Source organism: Telmatherina bonti (genome assembly GCF_933228915.1).
Source record: "Telmatherina bonti genome assembly, chromosome: 22".
Classification (NCBI taxonomy): domain Eukaryota; kingdom Metazoa; phylum Chordata; class Actinopteri; order Atheriniformes; family Telmatherinidae; genus Telmatherina; species Telmatherina bonti.
Genome location: NC_136631.1, coordinates 35,296,917 through 35,313,114, shown reverse-complemented (window position 1 = coordinate 35,313,114; position 16,198 = coordinate 35,296,917). Strand labels below are relative to the sequence as shown.

Below are 16,198 nucleotides of genomic sequence, written 5' to 3'. Positions count from 1 at the left end.
AAATGTATCTGAAATGAACTACATGCTCATTTTACAGTCAATTTCTTTAAAGGTATCTTAATTTAATTTTCTTTTTTCTTATTTGTTCCATTTTAATGGTTCAAACAGTTATTTCTGAAGAATAAAATGCATTTTATGTCACCCTTAACAATCTACCTGCTTGTCAGCATATTGACCTGATATCAGCAGCAATCCTCATTTCACCAGATCATAAAAATACAGCTGACCTGTTTTTACATATTGATGATTAAGATGAATGCTTTTCAGTTTATGTCTGCAGTGCTGTGTGACTGCTGGATATCTCATCATAGCTTCACTTCCAGTCACATCATCTGATTCCATAAATCAGTATTTGTGGTGGTGTGTTTAAAGCGGTAATACAAGGAGCTGATACACCTAAACAGAGAAGGAGGTGGTCTGATTTCCCGCACCCACACCTGCTGCAAAGCAACGACAGTTCCAGTGCAGTGAACTTTAACACATCCTTCTCATTTACATGCATTTAATCACATGAAGTTTCTTGGAACCTTTAGTGTTGACCACATACTCACATTTATTTAGTTCACTTCAGTACAAAGTCAGATCATCTCAGTTAATTCTCATCAGTTATTCAGGGTTTTTGTAATAAAATAGCTTATTATAGACAAGTTTTTCTTTTCTATGTATTCACTGAAGTCAGTTGATTAGATTTTATTGTTAGGATGACAGTTTTTTTTAAATGCTCCTGGAACATTTTCCCATTATGTCAGAAAAGCAAACTGCCTGTAATAAAGATTTTTTTGTGATGATGATGATGATGGTGGTGGTGGTGAGGGGGGTTATAATTATAGTTGTGTGTGTGTGTGTGTGTGTGTGTGTGCTTGACAGTTTAAGAAGAAACTTTTAAAAAACAGTAAAAGAAAGAAAAAAAAACACGTGACGGGATGATGGAGCTCCAAGCCGAAGCGCGGGGATCTGAAAAGTGCTCCCCGGCTGACGGAGCGCGGAAGGCGGCCAGCCTCCTCCTGTCGTCTCGGTGCTGAAGCTGGATCATCATCATCTCTCGAGTTTTTCTTTTTTCTACCTTTGTGTTGTGATCGCAGCCTGTTTCTCACACCCACTCCGGTGGTGCCCCCCTCCCTCCCCTCCGCACCCCTCCTCCTCCTCCCACCTCCATCCCACCATACCCTACCCTACTCTCCCCCCTCCACCTCCCCCTCTCCTCCTTTTAGCATCTGAAAAGACCACTGAGTGAGAATCGATGGCGCAGAGGCCCGCTTGACAGGACAATAAACCACAAAGAAGGGGTGAGTTCTGTTTTTTTCCCCCTCAGTTGATTTTTTCCCTATAATTGCTGAATTACAGTAATATCACACCGACAAGGGGATCCCTCCGAGCTGGCAGCGTGGAAATGATATTTAACACAAAGCATCTTTTGTTAACGCGATATGATTTACAGCTGCTGGTCCATTCAGGGGAGGAGGAGGAGGAGGAGGGAATAAAAAAAATTACAATGAAAATGAAGGCTGAAAATGCCACGAGCGGCGTGGCGTCCTGCATCGTTTGGGATGTACATTTAAAATGAACACATTCACCTTACGTAACCTATAGATGCATCACCGGATCCCGGAGCTGCGATCGCCGGAGACACGGTGCTCTCTCCCCGCTGCAGGTCCGCGTGAGGGTCCGCTGCCTGGCTTTCAATGGGCGATGCGGAACCTGGAGGGTGTTAATGCGGTTGTCTTGTTGTAAACAGAATATGTCAGCGTAGAGAGGGAGGGTTGCCTTGTTTTGGTTTGGTTTTTTTTCCTGAGAGATCTCCCTGGGAAATGGCCAGACCTGTGCTGAGCTTTTTCCACATTGCTTCTGCTTTTTGCAGCCATGAGGACGAGTCACTGGCAAGGCGTCTGTTTACAGCTCTGATCTGCCTCTCATGTCTGCCCGGAGCCACAACAATAGCTTCCATTTTCCTCATCAGCCTCAGGCACAATCGATAGTCAAAACAAAAAAAGTATGATGCTATTGCTGGTATAGATTTTAGCCCCCCCCCCAACATCTGCAACAACATCTCCCCATACTGCCCACAGATGAGGAGAGACTGATGAATCATATATTGATCTTGTGTCTCAGCCCTGAGATGAGAATGTGTTTTGGCTGGTAGCAACCTCAAGTGACCTGACAGCATGTTCTGGTGTGTCTGTCCCCCCCCCCCCCCCCCCCCCTTCTCTCACATCAAGCCTCTCCGCCGGCTTCCCACACCACCAGGCGCCGTGATGCCCCAGCAGAGAGACATCTCGTGTCCGTCCCGCCGCCACAGCCTGGCATCCACGCTCCTTCAGACGCTGGAACCCACCCACAAGTTCCCATGAGGCCACCACCAGAACCCAGCTCAACCACTCTGTATGGGGCCTCTCACATATGAAGTATGTTCATGTTAAAGCCTTTGCATGTCAGGACTTATGAAGTGCACTTTTTTTTTTTTTTTTAATTTACTCAAGGCGGGATGATCATGTGCATCCAGAAATGGTGCAACAATTCTCATCTTGTAAAGATTATATTCAGGGATTTACCAAACATTAGTTTTAAAATGTTTTTAGCTCATCAGAAGCAAATCCCTTCTTCCACCATTCCTTAAAGTCTCAGGAGGAATAAAACTCCAGAACAACCTGACTGTCAGTAGAACATAAACGTCTAAAACTTGGCCGCTTTATTAGGTCTACCTGGATAATTTCTTGTTAATGCAAACAACCGAATCACATGAAGGCGACTGGGTGCGTTTGAGGATGTAGACGCGATTGAGACGACTTCCTGAAGTTTAAAAACTGAGCATCATGATGAGAAATAAGGGGATTTAAGGGACTTGTCAGCCTGAGTGTTGCAGATCTGCTGGGATTTTAACACACAACCATCTCCAGGATTCACACAGATGGTCTGAAGAAGAGAACATATCCAGTGAGCAGCAGCTGTCTGGACTAAAATGTCTTGTTGATGTCAGAGGAGAATGGTCAGACTGGTTGGAGGTGACAGAAAGTCAACAGATTAGAGCATGAAACAGTGTTGCTGCTGATCATGTCCGTTACTTTATGAGAACAGTGTAGCATCTTCTGATGGAAACTTCCAGCAGGATGATGAGTTCACTGGCCCCCAACGGCCTCCGCAGTCACCAGATCACAGTCCATCACAGCAGCTTTGGGGATGTGGTGGAACGGGAGATTCTCATCGTGATGTGCAGCATCTGTGTGATGCTTCATGTCAACATGGAGCAAAATCTCAGGAATGTTTCCAACTCCTTGTTGAATCATTGACACCAAGAACTGAGACGGTTCTGAATAAAGGGTACCAACTCGGTCCTAGCAAGGTGGGCTTGGTAAAGTGGCCAGTAAGTGTATAAATCTATAAATCTAGTGCAATATAAGTTATTTGATAAAATTAAAAAAAACCAAAAGAAACAAGTCTCTAAATAAGATCATTTAAAACATCTTATTGAGAAACTAAGTTTGTATTTGTGTCATTTTCTAACTGGTGATGAAATATTCATTAAATGGCAGAACTGTATGCTTTACAAGGTTCTTTACATCATAACGCCTAAATGCAGGCATGTTAATCTTTCTATAGATTATTAGGTCGTGGTTTATCTGAGTGGTAAGTGAAGGCAGCTGGACTTTTTTCTTTTCTTTTTTTGCTTTGTAAGTTTCTTGAACGTGTTTCATTCCTGATCTGAAACTGGCTGGAAATGAAGAGAGGTCCCAGAGTTCTGGGGAGCATTTCAAATGAAGGAAGACATTTTCTAAGAAACTTCAGTAAGTTTAGTTTGCCGTCATTTAACAGTTCAGTAAACGATCTAAAGGATGTGATCGATACATTCTGCTTCAGCTTTGTAAACTTTAGTTTGGGGATGTTGAGCCCAGTTGTCCATCAGACATTCGTACAAAGGAAACTTTTCTCAGTGACAAACTTGACGTCCTTCATTAGGAAAACATAAACAGTAACAGGTTGTTGTTGTTTGACTCTTATTCCTGCGACGCTCCTCACGTTTTCAGTGTGAGAAGATCTGGACTGCCGGCAGACCAGTCCACACCTACAGCTGAGTTAAACTAGTTCAGATGGACCTGAACCAGAGTCCCTGTTCGTGTTTTTTAACAAATCATGTCTCGAAAACTTTAAAGACCTTCTGCTGCTTCTGACGTCATCATGGATGACGATGCTGCCTTTATAAAATCAGGATTTTATTGCACATAATCTTCATTTCTGCATTTAACCGCCTAATAAAAAGGAAGAGAAATATGAATAATAGAAGCAGCTTGAGGAGGCGTTTGGCTGTGTTGTAATCCAGATTCAGAGAAACCAGGTCGGTTTGTAGACGCAGGAATCATTCGTCTCGACTTCACGAGTTGGATCTCATCGTTGTAAAAGCCTGCCACGTGAAAGCTGCACGCTTCTTCTAAGCCATGCAGAATGAGGTCTGGTGTTGTCCTGCTGACTTTCCCCTGACTGGTATGACTGGTATGTTACCAGTCAGCCTCGGATTCCTCCACAGCTGCTGCCTCTTTGTGTTGTTATCTGATCACAGCCTGGACGCTCCTTCTCATGTTTGGCATTTTTTTCCAAACATCTGGTTCATTTTTCCCCAAATGCAGCTGAACTGTCGACTCATCTGATCGACTTATTGATGATTCTCTGATGGATTTTGGTGAAAAATAGCCGCTCAAAACAACTTCATCTTCAATCATTTTTTATTTGCTGAGGACAATAAAGATGATAAGTGAAGATACTGAAAGTAACCCTGTGTCTCAATAAAGGTTCGAACAACTTCCCAGTTTTTCTGTTGACATAAAAAGATCATAATAAATTCTAGAAATAATTATAAATTATCAGAAGACATTAATTTTAGTCTTTCTTCTGAAACGGATAAAAGTTTCAGTTCTTTGGAATAAAAGCTAGTCTGTCCTTAAAGGTGGAGTATGTAAGATTTTCAATATTTTCAAAATAAATTAACTAATAAAATAACTACAATCATAATTAGAAAGTTTTTTGAACATGTAGGTTCCAGTCTGTTCATATTTGATGCGTTAAATTACAAGTTTAATTAATAACAAATGACAAAAAGCACATCTTCTTTTACTGGTAGCAAACATTTAAGTCTAAAATAAGTGTGTGATGAAAAGCAGACTCTAAAGCGAAATTCTCGTTTCGCTGTAAATTTAACTTCTTAGCTTGCTGCTTGCTCAGGTTGCCCAGTTCTTTGCAACAAACTTTATGGTGTTAATTCTTTGTATTATAACATTGGTGATATTATGGGGTGGGAATGGAGTAAACAAATTGCTTGTAGCACTTCATGGAAGGACCTGCGTCCAACTGGACAGTGTGCTAGTACCTTTCTATGATGTCCTGTTTGATTTTGTGCTTGTGTTGTTCTCACTCCTATGTAAGTTGCTTTGGATAAAAGTGTCTGCTAAATGTCTGTAGAATATATTAGAAGTGCATAAATGACCAGTTTGGTCCTCTTCCTCTTAGCTGACATGGAGGATGAAGATGGGACTTGTCTACTTGATGTTTTGTGGTGAGTCTGTGATTCCCTCTGGATCAAACATGATCCAGGACTTTCAACGTTCTGAAATGTTGATCACTTTTTAAAATTCCTGTTGTTGCTCCAAAATATTCACAACCATTTGACCGATTTTCTCTGCCTTTCCAGTGACCCCCAAGCCCTGAACGACTTCCTTCATGGGACCAATGAGGTGAAAAAGACTCTCAGACAAAGAGAGACTTTAAGAAATCAATAGTTCTGGCAGTGAGATGGAAATATTTCTTGGCACAATGTCTTGAGAAGTGTGTGTAGGAGGGCTGGGAGTGTGTAAGAGTTTTAATGTAAAACTGATTTTTTTTTTTTTTTTTTTTTGCACAAATCTGACCTGAAATCGTCTGTTTTTGATCCCACCAGCTGCAGACTGAAGACCTGCTCATTAACTCCTCCTCAGGGGAGCCCTCCCTGTTCACAGATGCCCCGGTGAGTGTCTGGATCCACAGCCAGCAGCATCACAACAACAGCGTTTCACCCCCCCCCCACACACACACACACACACACAGGAGAAGGATGTTTTTCTCTCCTTCTGTTCCTGAAGCAGCTTCCTGTTAACTCACACTGATCATACAGTTCTCCCCTGTTTTCCCCTCCTCGGCTTCTTTTCTGTACCTCTCTTTATATCTCCTGCTGTTTTCTTCTTCCAGAGTCCCGTTTCTCTGCTGGGAGACGGGGGGGTGTCCCCAGACACGCCTCCGCCCGGGTGTGTGGACCTGTCCTTCCTGGAGGAGGCTCTCCTGTCGTCTCCAGAGGCTGAAGAGGATCCACAAGCTGTGCAGGTTGGGCCACCTGTGGAGGCTGGATGCCAGGCAAAGAAGGGAGAAGTGGAGGAAGCGGCGGAGGCGGAGGTGGCGTGTGATATCCTCCAGCAGAGCCTGCAGGAGGCTGAGATTACCGAGCAGACCATGGCTCTGGAAGCAGGTCTGCCACAACCAGGAGACAACCTGTCCCTGTACTCGCCCACGCCTCTCCTCTCGCCGCCCACTGTGCCGTTCATACCCAAGTCTGTGACCTTACCCGTCAGCTCGGCATTACCCAGAGACACCCAAGCCGCCGTGGAGCCTCCTCAGCCCTCCTTAATGGCTGTCGGGCCGGGTTGCCCCTCTCTAAAACCTGCAGCGCCTCCTCAGCTGATGGGCCTCCTGCCTGGAAATGTCTTTCCCGCTCCATCTCCAGACTCTCCCTTCTCCCTGAGTCCTGCTCAGGGCTCCAGTATGATCATCCACAAGGCTGCGCCCAGCGTCACCAGTCGCCCCCTCATCGCCCCGACGCTGAGGGCTGCAGCGGCGCCAGGCATCGTCCTGCAGCGCGCTCCTCTCCCCATTCAGCCCAAGCTGCCCATCAACATTCAGCCGCGTCTGGTTCAAATTAGCCCCAAGCCTTCAGGACAGAAAGCCACTCCTGGTCTTACGTTCGTCCCTGCGACTGCCGCGCCAAACATTTTACTGTCCCAAGCGACGTCCCAGAAGACGGCGGCTCCACAGCCGCAGCCAAAAGCAGTCAGCCTGCAGCTGGTCAACCAGGGCGGCTCCTTTGTTCTCCAGCCTCAGGGACTCTTCCAAGGCCAAAACCAGTTCCTTCTTCCAGGCCAGTCTCCTGTTACAATCTCCCAGCCTGCCAGAGCAGCGCCGCCTCTGCTGACCCCCAGTCAGCGAGGCCCACCGGTCCACAGCATGACTCCCTCCACTGGGCAGCTTGTAGACGGCTCTCAGATCTTAACTGTTCCCCAAAGACAGCTGAATTTCAGCCCAGTCTTCACCACCCCCACAGGGCAACTAGCTCTCCGCCAGGCCACGGTGCTTTCAGGACCCCTGCAGCTACAGTCAGCCCCCGCTGCTGTCTTCCAGGTGCCGGCGCAGCTGACCGGAGCTTACGCTCCAGGACGGCAGGGGCAACGAGCCACGCTGGTCCACAGTCCTGCCCTGGGAAACCACATTACCTTGATCAACAGTTCAGCGGTGCTTCCTCCAGATCTCACTTCCATCTCCATCGTTAACGGCCCCTCAGTTGTGCAAGGACTTCCTTTCGCCGCCCCGGCCCCGGCTCCTCAGGCGGGAGTGACGGAAGGACAGCTGAGCCTCCAGCAGGCCTCGGTGGTGCTGCTGCCTGAGAGAGCAGTTCAAGAGGAGAGGACAGTCTCAGAGGACACCTTCCAGCAGCTGCAACAGGTGAGCTGTCGCTGCAGCAGGATGCAGGAGCCAAATGTCATAAAGTATACTTTACTCCAGGACAGGGGCATTGCTAGACACGGAGCTGTACTGGGGCCACGGCCCCAACAGTAAGCATATTTTTATCTTGAAGACAGATTGAACAGATAATACAGTACAAAACAATACAACTTTATTTATAAGGCACTTTAAAAACAACAATGTTGACCAAAGTGCCACATTGTTAAAAAAAAAAAAAAAAAAAAAAAAAAACCCAGAATAAATAACATACATTCGGACAACTTAAAAAATTCAGACATCTAAAAACAATTTTTAAAAAAAATAAAAGCGATCAAAATTAAAACAATCAAAATAAAATCAGATCTAAAAAAGTCAACTTATTGTGCAGAAAATAAACAGCTTAAACAAATAATAGATAATAGAAAACATTTGAAAGAGAAACACTGAAGAAATAATTACAACAAATAATCAGACAAATTAAATCAAAACAAAGTCAAACCTTAAATTTTTTGCACTTTCGACATTTTCTTCACTCTAAAATATAAACTAAACAAAAAGAACATTATTTTTTCAGCCACAAATGAAGGGATTTCGCACAATGTTAGGGATTTCCGTCTTCTGGGTAAAAGTTACAGAAAATGTAAAAAAAGTTCATGCTTAATCGATTTTATATCCCAACTGTACAACATTTAAGTTGAATCACACAGTAGTAATTTCTTCTGATCAAACAACTTATTAAAAATGAAGTCAACCAGAGTGGTGTGAAAACCACAACATAACACGAGGCTGTCACCGAACCAGAACATTTAGTGGCTGATTCGTGGTTCAGACACCTCTTTTGTTTTGTTTTTGTGTGGTTGATCACCTTGTTAGAAGACATCATGTTCTGCATGTTCAGCTGTTGCACATTCAGAGGTCATATTAAGTTCACCTGTAAAGGTTATTGTGCATTTAGGCTCATTTTGACGTACAATAAGCTGAATATTTCTGTAACATTGTGTATATTCACTCACACCTTGGAATTTAAATGTAGTTTAAAGATTTGAATCCATAACAGAATAAATTTATTATACTAAAAATATACATGTAAGTATGTGTACATTATTTACTGCATGACATCGTTCCAAACTCCGTTTTACCTTTAATAGCATCTTTTACTTCAAACATAACACAGAAGGTTAAACATAGCCAAAAGATGACATCGTAAAACTTATGGTTTGCTAACTGTGTTGCTAATATTTCCTGGTTATGTGAACAGTGGCGTAATATGCACAGTATGTTAGTTTATTTATTGTTGTTTCTATTTGTTAACACAGATCATACAGACTGGTCGACATATTACATGTAATCATCATGTTCAGTCTGTCCATATTCACTAAATCAGTTCAGCTGTGTAAAAAGATTTTATTTTAGTGTAGTACTGATGTTTACAGAGCATTCAATTCAACTTTATTTGAATAGCACCACTTCACAACAATGTTGTCACGGGACACTTCACATACACATCATTTCCAGCCAATTCATACATATAGAATAATAGAAAAACCAACTGATTGCATCGAGTCATGACTTGGATCCAATCCTCCATCCTGAGCTGCACGAGGCGACAGTGGGAAGGAAAAAACTCCCCTTTAACAGGAAGAAAACCTCCGGCAGAACATGTCAGAAGTGCAGTGATGACAAACCTGTCAGTCAATGAATGTGTCTTTTCTTGCGATAAATAAGTGCTGTAATGTTATGATTAAAATTTAAAGGTACAGTGTGTAAAAATGACTGACATGTAGTGGTGAAGATGCTCATAGAAACGACTTCAGATGTCAAACATTGGCGTGAGTGGACAGTGGCATGTTTTCATCTGTAAGGGGATCCAGTGGCTTTAGCTGCAGCATAGCTTCTCTACAGGTAACAGCACCATCACCGTTGCCAGTGTCACGCACACTCCCGATCTCGTCATGTGTGTTTGACACGATCTGAAAGGGTTAAGACATTACTTATCCCAAACTGTGCTGAAGCACGAATCAAACACAACTATTACTGCAGTTTTAGTTTAGTCGTTTGACACCCTAGTGCTACCACATACACACAGTGGGCGACAGGCGGGGTACACCCTGGACAGCTTGCCAGTCCATCGCAGGGCCACACAGAGACAAACAACCACTCACGCTCACACTCACTCCTAGGGGCAATTTAGAGTAACCAATTAAACCTAACATGCATGTCTTTGGACGGTGGGAGGAAGCCGGAGAACCCAGAGAGAGCATGTAAACTCCACACAGAAAGGCCACTGTCCAAGCCTCACTTCAGCTGAGGATCGAACCAGCGACCCATCTTGCTGTGAGGCCACAGTGCCACCATACAGCCCCAGAAATGGCTCATTAATAAGAAAACAAAAAATACCAGTGAAATAAAATGATTTGATACTTATAGAAACCCAGTTTAGTGATGTATGAAACTTGTCTGTCAGTGACTGTGATTTTGTTGAACGCTGCACATTTCAAGTAAAATTGTACAGACTGTGATTATTATGAAGCCGGTGATGTTTCTTTTTTGGGTTTCCAGCACTTGGTGCTTAAGACACATTGCTGCCACCGTGCACAATAATTGAGACATCATGTGATATAAGAAGCCATCTCAGAACTCACTGAAGCTTTTAGTGAAACTGCTTTGTTTGACTTTACAGATTAGTCTGAGACACCTGTTTTCTGTCCCTGTTGTATCACCTTCACTGCCGCACGGTTTACTTCTGTGTTAAACTCATGAGATAACACCAGAGGGCACGCCTCCACGCCGCCGTGTGGCAACATTTACGCACCATCTAGCATGGAGTCATCTTCTAGGAGGACATTTCTGGAGATTTAGTCTCTTATTTAAAAGTCAGCAGCTACAGTTTATGGATAGAAATGTGTCTTCCAGGACATAAATCTTTTTTCATTTGCATGTTTAGGGTTTCAGCATGTCATGACTTTATGATGTATTACTTTAGACTTTGGAACATAAATGCTTCTAGACTTCAGTATTAAGTAAACTTGTATATTTATTTGTGATGCTTTGACACAAGAATATTTAAGGATTCTTCTTTAAAGTTTATCTGATTATGATTTGCCCCCTCTCCCCCTGCAGCCCTTCGGACACGTTGTCCAGCATGTCTCCGTGCAGCCCACCTCTGCAGGGCTGCAGTCGTCCCCTCCTCCTGTAGTTACTGTCCTGCAGGCCCCTGCTGAGCCCCCTCTTGCCCCAGATCCGGCTGTGGAGATGCCCAAACTGTTGATGCCCCCAGCAGACCTGAACCAAGTAGTGGACGAGGTGACCCAATCGATGAGTCAGAACCAGGCCTTCATGCAACATCTGCAACAGGTCAGACCTCTTCTGCATCATTTAATGCTTTTTTGATCCAGCTGGAGGAACCGGTGGAGTAAAAGTGGCCATAAGCTCGCTTTTCATATCATATTCATGTCAAAGCAAAGAAACTTAGTTTCAAAGTGACCTACAGATGTTTTTTTTAAAAAATAAAATGAGGTAAATAAAATGTCAATAAGTTGCATCCAGTAAAAGTGATTAAGTTATTTGTAAAGGAAATGAAAGCTCACTGTTTTTGTTTTCATTTCCTTCTCAGTTGGGATTCTCATTCCTGGCTTTTTTTTACCGATGTCTCACATAACAATTTTGTCCAATATCAACCGATACTGATATTTTTGGAGCGATTTATGCCAAACAAGAAAAAAATATCAGAGAAACTATACATGACATCTCTTATATTTTGTCGTTTTGAATCAGAGGAGACGTACCAAGAAGCCTGAGTAACGTTAATAACAAAATACAGAAACATATATGACCATATAAACATACCAAACTGAATAAAAAGCCAGATTCTCTCAAAAACAAGCTTGTGCAAATCAGTTAACATAAAATCCCAAAATAATAGCTATTATAAGGTAGTATTAACAAGGTAGAAGAGAGAGGCGATGTCTGTATATGTGTGTATGAGTTTGATGTGGGATGATTACAAAAAGCAATAAGCAGAAATAATCTGTTGCAGTTTGACTTGAAACTACTGAGAGATGTCAGAGTTGTGAATTTCAAAGTATTGTGTAAATTCTTCCAGTCGTCTGCTGCTGCAAAACTAAAGGATCTGAAGGCATAAATAGTCGAGGTGTTGGGGATGATAAATTGATAAATTCTCCTGAGCCAGTGTGGGACGAGGTGAAGAAGAGAGGTCAGGTGTCAGGCCGGCTTTCCACCGGCAGATGGTTTCCAAATATTCCATAGCAGCCCCTCAAAAACATCATAGATTTGCATTTATATTTGTACAGTTTCTCTAGCAGGTTGGCGAATTCCCTTCACATAAAGATAAAATATCTTATATACTCTATGAGCTGTTATATTTCCAGTGAAATGCTCAAATATGATCCAGTCTCTTCCTATTCTTCCTTCTTTTTCCCCTTTAGTTTTTATGTCGAAACTTTTAAATCCAGGTTAAAAACATTTCTTTTCTCATGCACCTATGCAGGACATCTGCACAGTAACTTTTACTTAATTCTGCTTTTAATTATTTTAAGATAATTTATGATTTTATTATGATTTTGTTATTTGTATTTTCTTTAATGCTTTTTTTCTGTAATGCTTTTATTGTTTCATGTAAAGCACTTTGAATTGTCTTGTACATGGAAGGTGCTGTACAAATAAACTTACCTTGCCTTTATGAAATGAATAACACTTTATTAATACCTAAAGGGAAATTCAATAAATATATGGTGTATATTACATGATATTATATGAATTATATGCCCTGTTAAAGAGCTTGCCTCTGCTAAGCATGTTATCTTCTCGCTGATTAATTGTCTCGTCTGGAAGTAACAATAAAAAATTTAATAATTTAATCTTTTAAAAACTAAGAAGTGTGTCCTCCTTCTGTATCTGACTTGAAGCTGCCATTTCTTTATATTTTCATCTATGATTCTATTGTCTAGTTCATTCAGAGTAAAATGTGTCGAATGCACACCATAGAATTGCTTTATTATACTTATTATTGTATTTATTCATAATAAGTATATATATTATAATAAGTATAATAAGTGTATATATTTATGATAAGTATTATTATCCTTAATTAAGGATTAAAGTTATTTCACTTTAAATAACACTTCAGCTGTTCCCTGTTTCTTTTCTTTTTTCCGCCACAGCGAGCACTTAGTTCTCCCCTCCCGTCTGAGTTATTGGTTGGAGCGCTGCCGGTGGTGCCCATGGAACCGCTGGCCTCGCCGGCGCCCAACGACAGAGAGATCCCCACTCAGACTGTTTCTGGTCAGGACTCTCACATGATGTCAGACCAGCGTGGTGCAGTTTCTCCGCTTCACTCCGACCCGGAGGACACGCCTCTCATCTGCTCTCCAGCTCACATTCAGGACACGGAGAGACCGGCTTCAGCGACTTTCTCCCCTCCAACCGGGCCTCAGATTACTCTGCTAGGACCTGAGAGTTCAGGTCCTCAGACCACAGATCCTCAGTCTCGAGTCCAGGACCAAGTCCCTCATCAGGCTTCACCAGCCCTATTTTCCCAGAACCAGGTGCAGATTAAGACATCTGTCTCCCAGCCTCCCCCCCAGGTCCAGGTGGTTTCCCAACCTCAGTCCTCACATCGCAGCTCAGTCCACGACGGCTCGCCCCCTCTGCACATCAGCGTCTCGGTGCCTCAACAGCAGCCTGCTCCCACGGCCGCATCTCCTACTCTCTCCAACGGAGGAAACGACTCTGCTGTCCAACAGCATCCTCACAACAGTGAGTTCAGATCTTTCCTTGTCTCTCTGACTGATATCAGGTTTTATTACCATCATCTCACCTGTCATTTTGTCACCGTGTCTTTAATCAGAGCCCACAGCTGCCTTGGCCGTGGAGAGTAAAGCCTTTACTCTTGATGTCCATCCACCTTCTCCTGCAGCCCAGGGGGTGCATATCCATGAGCCCCCATCTCCCATGGATGCTGCACCCATCCAGACAAACCAGCAAACCAGCACCAAGGTGAGATACCAGCTCATTTAACAAATAAAACAGGATCAGGTTTAGACTGGCGGTAACTGAACTGGTTTCAGGCTTGAAAACAGATGACGGAACTGAAGTGGTTTGTTGATAAATGAGGTAAACTGTCATATAAATGAAACTACACTTCCTTGAGCTTATCTGAAGTGCTTTTTGTCTGCTAGCTGGCAGATCCTCCAGAGCTGCAGAGAGAGGAGACGCTCACACCAGCAATGCGCCTGCACAGGTAGGACCGACTTCCCGTCCTGTACGGCTGCAAGCCACCATCACACAAACAACTCACGGTGTTTAAGAGTTTGGAACTACTAAACTTTGGCAGATTTTCACAGTGAAGAGCTCCGTAACAAATGTTTATTCAGCTTCCGTCTTGTATCCTACCTCCTCTCTGAGCTCTCTCCACATAATAAAATCCTCTTGTGGTTCTGTCTTGTACTGGATATGATGTACATTCAAAACAGTCAGTGTGTCGATATCCAGTGCATGAAGTGAACATCTGCTGTAATGATGCTCTGGGCTGGATAAAAGTTGTGAAACGCGGTGCTTCAACCTAAAGATGCAGCCTAGCAACAACAGCTCCAGGATTGGACATAAGAACATAATAACGGTCACTGTGCCGTCAAAACGAGTCAGAAACACATATTTTTAACGTCATATATTTATTTCTTATGTATATGTGTGTGTTCCATTTTTGTTGCTCGCCCAGGTTTAACATAGTTACTTTAAATAAAAAAAGTTGTCTTTTACACTCTTTTCAGGCGCATTTGAAAAACATGCTAAAATTTTTTTTTTTTTTATGGCTTTGAAAAGTCAAATATTTTTTATTAAATGCATTTATTTTCCTCTTTGTTTTATTGACTAAAAAGTGTAGTTTATATACCCAAGTCACCTGTTTACTTTGTTTATAGTAATTCAATAGCTTGTCACATCTTTTTAAAAAAGAAAAAGAAGAGTTTCTCTCTGGGAATAAACTATTCTTCTTTTTATTCATTTTATTTATGCCTGCCATATTATTAGTTGTTTATGAAGTCACTTATCTGGTTTGTTTCAAACAACTGAACTGCTTCAAGAGGAGCTTAAAATCTACTTTATTGTGTTTTATTTTATTGACTCACTGCGTTTTCCTTGGAGGAAACTTCTCATGCTGGCGTTCCTGCCAGTTTGCAGCATATTGAGAGTTTTCTGTGATTCTTCGGATGCATTTTACTTTAACAAGTGGTGGGAAATACATCCAGATCCAGTAGCTAGCTGCTTATTAGACCTCCAGCCTGTGAGTCTGTGTTAATGCAGTTTATCACCATCTTCTTCAGGTTCCAGCAGCGGCTTTTTCTGGACCACGGAGCTGTCCAGAACCCGTTGACGGGCCCGGGCTTCACAACGCTAAAGGATGCTGTGAAGCACCTGCTGCCGTACCACACATGTGGAGGTCACCTCCCCACTCAAGATGACTTCACGTTAGGTTTGTGGGCTTTTCTCCATGGTTAATAAATGTTCCATAAGGATCCTGGTTGTGTAGTTGGGTTTCAGAAGATTTAATTAGACTTCTCTGTAAATAAAAACCCCAAACCAAGGAATTGCGTGATCATGCAGCGGTGGCCTGGTTACATGATACGTAATCATGCAGCGGTGGCCTGGTTACATGATGCGTCATCATGCAGCGGTGGCCTGGTTACATGATACGTCATCATGCAGCGGTGGCCTGGTTACATGATACGTCATCATGCAGCGGTGGCCTGGTTACATGATACGTCATCATGCAGCGGTGGCCTGGTTACATGATACGTCATCATGCAGCGGTGGCCTGGTTACATGATACGTCATCATGCAGCGATGGCCTGGTTACATGATACGTCATCATGCAGCGGTGGCCTGGTTACATGATACGTCATCATGCAGCGGTGGCCTGGTTACATGATACGTCATCATGCAGCGATGGCCTGGTTACATGATACGTCATCGTGCAGCGGTGGCCTGGTTACATGATACGTCATCATGCAGCGGTGGCCTGGTTACATGATACGTCATCATGCAGCGGTGGCCTGGTTACATGATACGTCATCATGCAGCGGTGGCCTGGTTACATGATACGTCATCATGCAGCGGTGGCCTGGTTACATGATACGTCATCATGCAGCGGTGGCCTGGTTACATGATACGTCATCATGCAGCGGTGGCCTGGTTACATGATACGTCATCATGCAGCGGTGGCCTGGTTACATGATGCGTCATCATGCAGCGATGGCCTGGTTACATGATGCGTCATCATGCAGCGGTGGCCTGGTTACATGATGCGTCATCATGCAGCGGTGGCCTGGTTACATGATACGTCATCATGCAGCGGTGGCCTGGTTACATGATACGTCATCATGCAGCGGTGGCCTGGTTACATGATGCGTCATCATGCAGCGGTGGCCTGGTTACATGATACGTCATCATGCAG

At 43.3% G+C, this 16,198-nt stretch overlaps 1 protein-coding gene across 1 annotated transcript; it reads left to right on the top strand.

The window, feature by feature from the left end:
- Positions 1 to 5,498: 5,498 nt before the first annotated feature.
- Positions 5,499 to 15,243, top strand: LOC306772280 (uncharacterized protein; the record flags this gene model as incomplete). The annotated part of the gene is made up of 9 exons (XM_079261696.1): positions 5,499 to 5,539; positions 5,675 to 5,717; positions 5,921 to 5,986; positions 6,208 to 7,728; positions 10,849 to 11,082; positions 12,909 to 13,503; positions 13,595 to 13,743; positions 13,926 to 13,987; positions 15,069 to 15,243. 9 exons carry the CDS (start codon positions 5,499 to 5,501, stop codon positions 15,241 to 15,243), a joined length of 2,886 nt encoding a protein of 961 aa, XP_079117822.1.
- Positions 15,244 to 16,198: the final 955 nt, after the last annotated feature.